At 34.4% G+C, this 11,492-nt stretch overlaps 1 protein-coding gene across 2 annotated transcripts; it reads left to right on the top strand.

Moving 5' to 3' along the window:
• The first annotated feature begins 4,855 nt into the window (after positions 1-4,855).
• Positions 4,856-8,907, top strand: LOC107841787 (CBS domain-containing protein CBSX3, mitochondrial). Of its 2 annotated transcripts, none has more exons than XM_016685637.2 (6): positions 4,856-5,012; positions 5,877-6,137; positions 6,325-6,406; positions 8,176-8,249; positions 8,420-8,480; positions 8,577-8,907. In XM_016685637.2, exons 2-6 carry the CDS (start codon positions 5,883-5,885, stop codon positions 8,717-8,719), a joined length of 615 nt encoding a protein of 204 aa, XP_016541123.1. In that variant the 5' UTR covers positions 4,856-5,012; positions 5,877-5,882; the 3' UTR covers positions 8,720-8,907. The 2 variants fall into 2 exon arrangements, with proteins under 2 accessions (XP_016541123.1, XP_047252958.1); XM_047397002.1 differs by lacking the exon at positions 4,856-5,012 and adding an exon at positions 5,296-5,314.
• The last annotated feature ends 2,585 nt before the right edge of the window (positions 8,908-11,492 follow it).

Here is an 11,492-nt window from a genome sequence, read left to right as displayed (position 1 = left end):
CTCAAAAAAGTCTAACATAAAAGAGTTGAAAGACCAGTTAAACAAATAAAATTAACTGAAGAAGAAGTAGAAGAAAGAAAGTAAATGGGGGACAGGATTAGCTTGAACATAGAGAGGGGTTGGGGAGGGGGTAAGGGGTGAAATCTGAAAGGGAAAAAGGCAGATATGCCCCTTTACTTTGTGATTTAGAACATTTATATATCCTTCGTTAAAAAAGTGACGCAAATATATCCATATCGCCTATGAAATGATGTAAACATACCGTTTTTACTAACAATTTTGTATTTTTAATTAAATATTATTTATATTTTTAAAATTAAAAAGGCAAATGAATTTATTTTATTGATAAAACTATGCTAAAGATACACTTTCATCTAGCTGATCTAAAATACATTTTCATATAAAAAGTACAGATAATTATACAGGTACTTGCATAGTCAAGAATACAACAACAACAACAACAACAACAACAACAACATACCCAGTGATTCCTACCTAGTAGGGTCTGGAAGGGGGGTAGAGTGTACGCAGTCTATACCACTACCTCCAGTGAAGTAGAGAGGTTGTTTCCGATAAACCCCCGATTTAGAACCAATAACAATATAACAAACACTAGAGCATCAGAACCCCACCTCATCACGTGCCTAAACCAATGTAATCTCACTTTTCGCCATTTGTCCTTCATCGAAGCCACACTCACCCTTTTCCGAATAATATCAGTCCTCACCCTATCTTTTTTGGTATGACCACACATCCATCGCAACATTCTCATCTATGCTACCTTTAAATTCTGGATATAGGATTTCTTAACTGGCCAACACTCCGCTCTATACAATATAGTCGGTCGGACTGCCACTCTGTAGAACTTTCCTTTAAGCTTCAGGGGTACCTTCTTATCACATAAGACTCTCGAAGCAAGTCTCCATTTCAACCATCCTGCCCCAATACTATGCGTGACATCCTCATCAATCTCAATATTGCCTTAAATCATAGATTCTAGATACTTGAAACTCTCCCTCTTTTGAATGGCCCAAGATTCCAGCTTCACAACCATGCTAGCCTCTGCGATACATCACTAAACTTACACTCCAGGTACTCCGTCTTGGTCCTGCTCAACCAAAATCATTTAGACTCAAGGGTCTGTCTCCAAATCTCCAACTCATCATTAACTAATCCCCGATTCTCGTCAATCAATACCACATCATCAGCAAATAACATACTTTAAGGCACCCCCTTTATATACATCGCGTTAACACATCCATCACCAACATACTTTAAGGCACCCCCTTTATATACATCGCGTTAACACAGCCAAGGCAAATAAAAAGGGCTAAGAGTCAATCCCTGGTGCAACCCTATCAAAATTGAAAAGTACTCCGAATCTTCACCTACTATCCTCACACGAGTCTTCGCTCAATCATACATGTCCTGAATCGACCTAATGCACACCACGGGCATCCCTATAGCCTCCAAGCATCTCCACAAAATTTTCTTGGCCACTCTGTCATAAGAATTCTCAAGATCGATAAACACCATATGCAAGTCCTTCTTCCTCTCCCAAAATTGCTCCAGTAATCTCCTCACAAGGTGAATAACCTCAGTAGTCGAGTGACATGACATGAAACTGAACTGATTCTTAGAGGTAGTCACAATTCTTCTCAATCCCAACTCAACCACCAATTCCCAAACCTTCATAGTATGACTCAACAACTTAATACCTCTATAGTTGTTGCAACTTTGGATGTCTCCCTTGTTTTTATATAAAGAAATCATCGTACTCCACCTCAATGCTTCAAGCATCTTTGTTGCCTTAAAATGATGTTAAACAACCTTGTCAACCACTCCAAACCTGCCTTACCAGTGCTCTTCCAAAAATCCACTGGAATCTCATTTGGCCCAGTCGCCCTACCCCGATGCATCCTGCAAATTACCTCTTGACCTCCTCAACCTCAATATACCTACAATTACCATAATAATGATATTCCTCAGACTTCTTCAAATCCCCAAACACGAAACCTTTGTCCCCTTTGTCATTCAAGATTTTATGAAAATAGGACTGCCACCTCGTTTTAATGAGGGCATCCTCAACCAACACTGTACTATCCTCTCCCTTAATTCACTTAACTTAGTCAAGATCACGAGCCCTTCGCTCCCTGGACATGGAAAGCCTATACAACTTCTTATTCTTGTCTTTCTTCTCTAAAGTCGCATACAAGTTCTCAAAAGTTGCAGTCTTAGCCGCCGTAACCGCTAGCTTAGCCTCTCATCTAGCTACTTTATACTTTTCCTTATTGGTCTCCCTCTCCCCATCATTCTTTCTCTTAACTGACTTAACATAGGCCACCTTCTTAGACTCCACCTTCATCTTAACCTCCTCGTTCCACCACCAATCCCCTCGATGCTTACCTGATCGACCTCTCGAGACACCCAACACCTCTCTAGCGTTATACCTGATGCAAGTGACAGTCAACTCCCACATACTATCCACATCCTATCTAGTCTCCCAAGCTCCATACTTTTCAACTTCTCCTCCATCTCCAAAGCACTAGCCAACGTCAAGCTACCCCACTTGATCCTGGATCGATCCTCCATACTCCTCTTCTTTTTGTCTTTGTTGATAACCAAGTCCATTACCAATAACCTATGTTGAGTTGAAACTCTTGTTAGGTATTAGGTATGACTTTACAGCCTTTACATAGCGCTCTATCACCCTTCCTAAGGAGCAAAAAGTCATTTTGAGTCTTGGCCACTGAACTACGAAAAGTAATAAGGTGCTCCTCCCTCTTCGAAAAGCTCGAATTCGCTATCTACAACTAAAAAGCCCTAGAAAAATCTAAAAAAGAAGCCCCACCTTCATTCCTCTCCCCAAAATCGCATAGTCAAGAATACGAATATTTTAATTTTCATTAGATATTTTCTAAATTGATAATCTGTGAGTTATTTTTGTTGGATCGGATAGGTTGGGTCAGTTTAAAAATAAACAAATTAATTAAAAATAAATTTATTTATTTTATTTTTATTTTAAAAATAAGATGAATATTATTTAATCGAAATAATATAAATCTGTTAATAACAAGGGTATATCTACACCATTTCATAAATAACAAAAGTATATTTGCCCTAGTTTTGTAATGGAGGATATATTACTTTATATCATAAAATTAAAGGATATATTTGCCCCTTTACCTTCTTAAATATTGATGAAGAAAGAAAAAATAGAAGTCATTGGACAGAAAAAAGGAAAAGAAAGAAAATGTAAAAAGAAAAATTAAAAATTTTTAAAAAATGTATTTTTAACTAAATTACTGTGTGTCAAGTAATGATTAGTTGTGACTAACACTTGTTTTCTAAAACTGAGACTGATTAAAAAAGGGTGTAATAATACAAATTCAAAATTAATAGGACCCGCAAAGTTTAAATATCTTTTGAAATACAAGCCTTCTTTTAGATGGTAATTTTATATTAGCGGAATAGTCTAGTAGACTCTTGTATTTTTATGTGTTTATATTTTAGATTCTTTTACGTGTTCCTCACTTGTTTTGATATGGGGGACACATCATATCCACATTAGCAAAAGTTAATGCCACATCATACTTGTATCATTAACCACATCATTTCATCTATAAAAATAATCTTTTTATCCTTTAGTTTCTCTTATAATTTTTAGTTTTATATGAAAATATTGAAAATGACTAAAATAATATTTTTTTCACTTTTCTCTCCTTTTGATTTTATTGACCTTCACTTCAGTACAATGAGATGACCGAAAATTCTTATTCAGATTCTCTAGAATTTTTTTTGTCTCCAAAAGTTTTATTAAACATATTTTTCGAATGATTTTAACGAGATGGCCAGAAAAACCTCATAGAAACATTTTTTAAGAATTCTAATGAGATGGTCGAAAAAATGCATATAATTAGAAAATGAAGATCATGGGAAACTATTAAAACAATCATCGACTCACTTTATTAATTTCACAACCTCATTCTCTAGATGCTTCAACGTTTCAATTCAAATTTTACCAAATATATAGATTCAAACAAATCTAGTCTCTATTATAGGAGATAAGCCAATAATAGTCCTACATCATAGCTTCAACGGTGAAAATATCGGAGCAACTCCAAAAAGGTAAAAACATGATCAAATATAAAATATCAAGGCGGTGACCATCATTTTCCCGACGAAACTTGCTATTTTGAAAAAATTTAAAAAAAATTAATTTAAATTTTTTTTATATGGATATAGGCCAAATTTAGTTGGGTTATTGATTTTTTGTAATTTTTTCCTTTGTTATGTAATTGCTATCTTGAAAAAGATTTTCTAATTGTGAAAATAGGGATAGAATGACAAGTGGGGTGGGAAAGAAACCAGGATAGGGTAGGGTGAGAGAAAGAAGAAAGGGGTGTTAGATTTTTAATTTTAATTATTTTTGGTCAAAAAATTTCATCCGTACTCAGGTATAACATGTGAAATCTTAATCATCTGGTGATCACATAAACATGGTCAACAATTAGAGAAGTTTAAAATATTATGAATTATTATTAAGTTTAAGGATTACAAAAAAATGAGTAAGAGGATCCAAAATATATATACAGATTCATTATACCATTTCGCCTTAAATATTTTATCTAACTTTTTTCACAGTGTAGCTATCTATAGTACATAGTAATATTTCCTTACATAAAACCACCAATGAAAAGTTCTGTCTTAAGGAAGAAAGTAGAAAACACTTTTTCTAATCCCTCAAGGCAAACGGCCCCTACTAAAATGTCCCGTGAATAACCAGGGGCGGCCTGACTGGAGGAAAGGTGAAGGGTCAGGATCTTCTCGTGCTTGCTTACAAAAATAGTGTACGGCCCGATTAAAATTAAATCACTGACACACACATTTGTAGAGAGTCGTAAATTAGTAAAACCTATAGGATAAACTCTAACAACCTTAACCTTTTCCTTTTCATTTTTCTTCTGACTTTCCCTGTTCTTTGTCTGAAAGAAACACCAGTGAGTGAGAAGGTTTGCTTGCTCTTTCTTCTCCTCTAATCTAATTTCCTTTTTATCAGTCTCTCGTGTTATCCGTGCTTGCCTGCGTGCGTTAGCGGTGTCAAAAGAATTTTTGTTTACCAGCATTTAATAATGTTTCTGTTTCCCGATCATGTGTTTTCCTTGTAAAGTGCTTCTTCTTTTGTTTTATCTATTGATTCAATAACAAATTAATGCAGATCTATGGATTTCAGGATCATTAGATGCTAGACTGAAAAGTTCGAAGTAGCCTTCTGCCCTTTTTATATTTGTCACTGTATATCAAAACAAATACTGTAAGAATTCCTTGAATAACATGTCGACTCTGTGAATTTCTCTTTTGATCAACTTGTCTTCTGATGACGACGACGACGACGATGATCTGTTCATTTCTCTCTCTTTTGCTTTGATGATCGGTCTATGTTATTAATAAATCCGAAGAGACAATGAGATCTTTAGATTTGTTCAAGGAAGAAGATAAAACTATTAAGTACCACTTTTTACACTAATGTTTTGGTTAAATATGAAATGTTTTGGTTATGGTGGAGTGAGGAATTAATAGTAGTACGTAGGCCATTAATAAAGGACGCATCTCGGGATCTTCTTTTTGTCTATTATTAGTTATTACCCTCAGATGTTGTTTTAGCCCAAAGTCCTTGCTTGAAATAAAAACGTTTTTGTGTGAGTTGGACTCTCATTTGTACCGATAATATAAAGATTGGACCTATGATTAGTTTGATGTAGTTTTTAAGGCACTAAAGCTAGCTAGTTGTTTACAACAACAACAACAACATATCCGGTGAATTCCCACCTAGTGGGGGAGCTAGCTAGTTTATATAATCTAAATTCATGTTGTAGGCAAAAATGCAAGGAGGATTTAAGCTCTTTTCTCGTGGAAGTGTCCTCAAAAGTGCTGTTTTACGACATGTCCGATTGGTGAATCCAGTGTCGAGGCCACTTATGTTTGTGCGCTGTGAAACAACTTCAGCTGCTCGGATAGAAGAACATGGTTTTGAAAGCACCAAAATATCTGACATTTTGAAGGGCAAAGGTAAAGGTGCGGATGGCTCTTGGCTCTGGTGCACCACAGATGACAGTGTTTATGATGCTGTGAAATCGGTTAGTAACTTTACGCCAATCATCTGTACAGTGTCTTTTCCACCATTTACAGGAAGGAAGGATGCTTACGCAGTTGATATTTGCATTTTTATCTACTTAACCAAACTTCTTTCCTATTCTTATGCTAACAAGTGTAAATTTTATCCATTTAACTTGATGCAACTGATTCTCTTGTGTCTAATGCCAGATGACGCAGCACAATGTAGGAGCCTTGGTGGTGGTTAAATCTGGGGAAAATAAGTCAATTGCTGGCATTATTACCGAGCGAGGTAAACAAACACCTATCTTAATATTTTATAAGGCATAACTGACTATGATTCTCTAAACAAATACCTGTTTGTGATGCCTACTTAATTTCTTGTACCAGTATTGGTTTTTCAACTTGTTCAACAACAACAACAACAACAGATCCAGTGTATTCCCACAAAGTGAGGTTTGGGGAGGGTAAAATGTACGCAGTCCATAGCGCTACCTCCGAGGAAGTAGAGAGGCTGTTTCCGATAGACCCCTGGCTCAAGATAGAGAATAGTAACACAAGGTTGTAATGAAACATGAAACAAGACGGATAGCATAACAGAAATAAGAGATAAGAAATAATAACTCTAGATATTAGAGAAATAGGAAATAAGAGAAATACGAACAATACGAAATTTAGAAAACGGATACCCCTGTAGTAGTAACATGCACTCACAGACCTAAGACACCCACCACACCCAAACTCACCTAACACCTAGTCACAACCCACACACTCACACTAGCCCTCTACCCTAATCCGCGACCTCCACACCTTCCTGTCTAGGGTCATGTCCTCAGTAAGCTGAAAAAGCTCCATGTCATGTCTAATCACCTCCCTCCAGTATTTCTTTGGCTTAGCTCCTCCTGAAGCCATCCAAAGCTAGCCTCTTACACCTCCGAACTGGGGCATCCGTGCCCCTCCTCATCACATGTCCAAACCATCTCAACCTTCCTTCTCGCATCCTGTCCTCCACCGAAGCCACTCCCACCTTCTCCCGGATAATTTCATTTCTATTTGTATCCCCTCTAGTAAGGCCACACATCCAACGCAACATTCTCGTTTCCGCCACCGTCAATCTTTGAATATGGGAGTTTTTGACTGGCCAACACTCCATTCCATACAGCATGGCCGGACGGACTGCCACTCTGTAGAATTTGCCTTTAGAATTTGTCTTTAAGCTTAAGGGGCACCTTCTTATCACACAACACTCCTGAGGCGAGCCTCCACTTCATTCAACCTGCTCCAATACGTTTAGAGACATCCTCATCAATCTCGCCATTTCCCTGAATCATAGACCCAAGATACTTAAAAGTATCCTTCTTACAAACATCCTGAGAATCCAACCTCACCACCACACTGTCCTCCTGACTCGAGTCAGTTTTTCAACTTGTTCAACAATCATCAGATTACGTTACAAGAAATGTTGGATCTTCTAGACCATATATGTGTGGGTCCTTCCATTACTGATTTTTAGCTCTTATCATGTTCACTCATAAATTTCACCTTGTCTATAGCATTATCGGGATATCACCACCGACCTTCCTGGTTAATCTTTATTGATGTACTAATGCATGTCAAGTTTAAGAACATCTATGTGAATGTGAGCCAAAAAGAATGTAAAACGGGGAAGGTTACTGGTATAAACATTAAGTTTAAGAATCTCTATGTGACGGTGAATGAAATCTATAAAGCATAAGATTGCTTGTATAAGCATTGACATGAATGTTGAATTGGGAAAGGTCACTGAAATTCAGTGTCAGTGTCAGTGTCACCAGTATCTGTTTCTTTCATTTTTATAGTTGCTTTCACCTGAGGAAATGTATTTTCGAGAATAATGAACTGAGTTAAGCTATAGGCAATGTTTTCTTGTTCCATTTTCTGCTCTCCAGTTTTGCAAGTCAACTTACTAGATGTAAATACATAAAAATTGCACACGGTTGGACATGCCAAGAACTACCATAGTTCTGATTGTTCCTTTTATCTTCGACCACTTCACCTTCTCATTAATTTTTCTCCAATCAGATTATCTTCGGAAAATCATAGTACAGGGAAGATCATCCAAATCAACCAAGGTTGGGGACATCATGACAGAGGAGGTAAAACTCCAAAACCTCTTTTTGTGAGAAAAAGAACAGAGGAAGTAAAAAACCGAAGCATGTAGAATTTGCTTCCAATCAACTACTTCTATATCTGGCATTTGCCATTAAACGTGCAATACATTATTAGCTCAAAGTGACTGATCATTATTGTATGTGAGTATCTGCAGAACAAGCTTATCACCGTCACACCTGAAACCAAAGTTCTGAAAGCAATGCAACTGATGACAGGTGCTATATCCTACAACTTTTGCAAACCCTTATAAATTTCCTTTGTCCCAGGTTCAGCAAATAAGCTCACGTACATTTCCTTGTATCACTTGCCAGATAACCGTATCAGACACATTCCAGTTATCGATCAGACAGGTATGATAGGAATGGTGTCCATTGGAGATGTTGTTCGTGCTGTTGTGAGTGAGCACAGGGAAGAGCTGAACCGGTTGAATGCCTTCATTCAAGGAGGTTACTAGATGACGACGACGAATAAATGGATGATGACTGCAAGGGTTCTGTTTGCAGTGTAAAGATGTCTGATTTGAGCTCTTAATCTTGTGAATGTTGATATCCTTCCTCTCTACCATGATGTTTGCCTATGGATGTGGGTTACCAATTTGGGATCAATAAAAGATAGTCTCCACTATTATTTTTTTTGGTGGCATTCTGGTTTTCTTGCAATTGGTATGTTTAAGATGCCAGTTTCATTAACCAAAAAAACTGAAAGGTTGTTCATCGCGTTCCAAGGACTTGGGTTGACCTACTGCTGCCGAGCATATTGTCCTTCCTCTGTTTCCAAAGATGATTTTCTCGGACGGTATTGTTATCTTTTAGGTTCAAATTGTTCCGTAAGCTTTTAAACATTGCAAGATAAATGAACCTTTTAAGAATAAGATCGTCATACCCACATGGTTATTTTGTGTGTACTTATGTCCTTAGAAAGGTTAAGATAAATATAGCGAAAAAATTACTCGGATTTTGTGTTTGTACCATGCAAATGGTGTCTTATATAATTTTTTGATTTTATTAAAAAAAAGGCAAAAACACATCGGACCATTTATGGAAACAGGTCAGAGATTATTATATTTAATCGCATGTGCCTCACATGTATCATTTAATTATTTAAAATTAAATAATTTTATTTATTATTGAGATTTTTATTACAATGTAAAAGTTTAAATTATTTTTTAAAGATTTTTCACATTTTAATATATAATAATATAAATATAAATATATATTTTAATGTAAGCATATATTTATTTTACAATAAAAAATTTTAAGTGGTTGATCATTATTTTTGCGTTTGTTATGCCGTACCTATTTTCTTTTCTGTTGAAAGGTTAAGAGATATGTATCAAAATTATTGATTATATTCTTGTTACATATTTAAACTTTAAAAAATTTGGTACTTTTTAAATATTTTTCATTTTAATATTTTTATATTTATTTTTAGATTTTTTAAATCTTCTTAAAATCATAAAATAATAAAAAAATATTGTCATTAATTTTAATGACTTCTAATAAGGAAATTTTTTTATCATAGGTATATTTAATTAATTTTCAAATCTTAAATATTAGGAAAAAAACAGTGAAAAAATGGTTTTATTTAAAACAAAATCTTGATGATTTCTAACAAGGAAAATTTTTATCATAGGTATATTTAATTAATTTTCAAATCTTAAATATTAGAAAAAAAAACAGTGAAAAAAATGGTTTTATTTAAAACAAAATCTTTTAATAAAGGGCAGAAAGTTTAAATAACATTTCACAGGTCTTTTGCATTTTTAATATATTATAAATTATAGATATATATAGGATATCTAAATTTGATAGTCCTCACAATCATTGTTTTTAAAGGCGGAGGCATAAGATGAGGCGTTTTACCTGGTATGAGGCGAGGCGTAAGCCCCACGGATCCTTTAATTTTTAATATTTTATAAATTAATATTATTAGAAATAAATATTTTTAAAAGAGGTAAATCACCGAAAAAGATAAAATTATATCAAAATTATAAAAAGAAATAAGTGGAAATGCATCTAAATCTATTTCCGCAAAAAAATAACCAAATTCATATTATACAACTAATATATAAAGTCACCTTCTCATATAATAACCTATTATGTCCAAAAAAACACAAGTTTGTATAAAAAAAATAGTACATAGTTAATCAACACTCACCTTCTCGTTAATCTATCAGTATATTAACACACCCATTTACTATAAATTGTATTTTAAAGAGAGCAAAAAAAAAAAAAAAAATCTTAAAAACTAGTCACTATATGACTTGCAAAAATCTAAAAGAAAAGAAAGGAGCTAGGAAGATGAAAGTGTGTGCCCAATACCTTTTTGAGTAGCGGTACCGTCGACATCCACCGACAAATACGTTTGAAAGTGTGACTTTTAAGCTTTCTTTTACTTTTGATTTGAGTATTTAAGTATTTATCAATCATATATTTTAATATTAAGTTTAAATTAGATACTTATTAATAGGAAAAAAATATTTTATTTTGTAAAGTTTTCTAGGCTTACGCCTCACGCTTAGGCGAACACCCCAATGCTTAGATAAACACCTAAAATTTTGAGGCGTTCGCCTTTCGATATTTTCACCTCCCCAAAATGCCTCGGTGTTTTTTTTGCTACGCCCCGCTTGGATCCTCTAAAATTATTACATGTACTTGATAAAATTATGATAATTTTAATTTTTTTAAAATCCTCTAAAATTGTGATATGTTATTGGTAAATTACTTTTTTTTTTAATCTAAAATTGTGACATGTAGTTGACAAAATTACCTTTTTTTCTTTAAAATTATGACATGTTGATAAAATTACTTTTCCCTACTAAAATTGGTATATTTATTATTACTTGTATATAAGTGAGGATGAAAATTTTTTGTCGTCCTCACAGAGCACTTTCAACATTTTAATATTTTAATGTTGTAAGCCTATTCACGTGGCTACTTCAATTGCCTGCATTTTCTTACTTTTAGCCATATTTATTTTTGTTAAAGGGTAGCCATCTAGGCCTATGTAATTAGCCACATTCATATATGGGTAACTTACATAAATCTCAAATTTTTAATGCATTATAACACTTTTTATCATAACTTTATTAAATTATAAGATATCTTGGATATTGATTTTTGTGATACATATCTTTAACCTTGATACATATGCATTGTGATATATTTGTAACTGAGTGGTTAGTTAAATTAGGAATTAGTCGATTTTCAATTATTATGAGGAGTAAA

This window comes from Capsicum annuum, chromosome 9 (genome assembly GCF_002878395.1).
Source record: "Capsicum annuum cultivar UCD-10X-F1 chromosome 9, UCD10Xv1.1, whole genome shotgun sequence".
NCBI lineage: Eukaryota > Viridiplantae > Streptophyta > Magnoliopsida > Solanales > Solanaceae > Capsicum > Capsicum annuum.
The sequence above is the reverse complement of the archived record's forward strand: the minus strand, read 5'-3'. Positions and strand labels throughout refer to the sequence as shown.

What these genes read in the sequence shown, in the direction of transcription:
- LOC107841787 (XM_016685637.2), top strand. Translation starts at nt 5,883, where the DNA reads ATGCAAGGAGGATTTAAGCTCTTTTCTCGTGGAAGTGTCCTCAAAAGT. An exon ending in GGGACATCATGACAGAGGAG is followed by an intron (nt 8,250 to 8,419) that starts GTAAAACTCCAA and finishes GAGTATCTGCAG; the next exon opens with AACAAGCTTATCACCGTCAC. An exon ending in AGCAATGCAACTGATGACAG is followed by an intron (nt 8,481 to 8,576) that starts GTGCTATATCCT and finishes ATCACTTGCCAG; the next exon opens with ATAACCGTATCAGACACATT.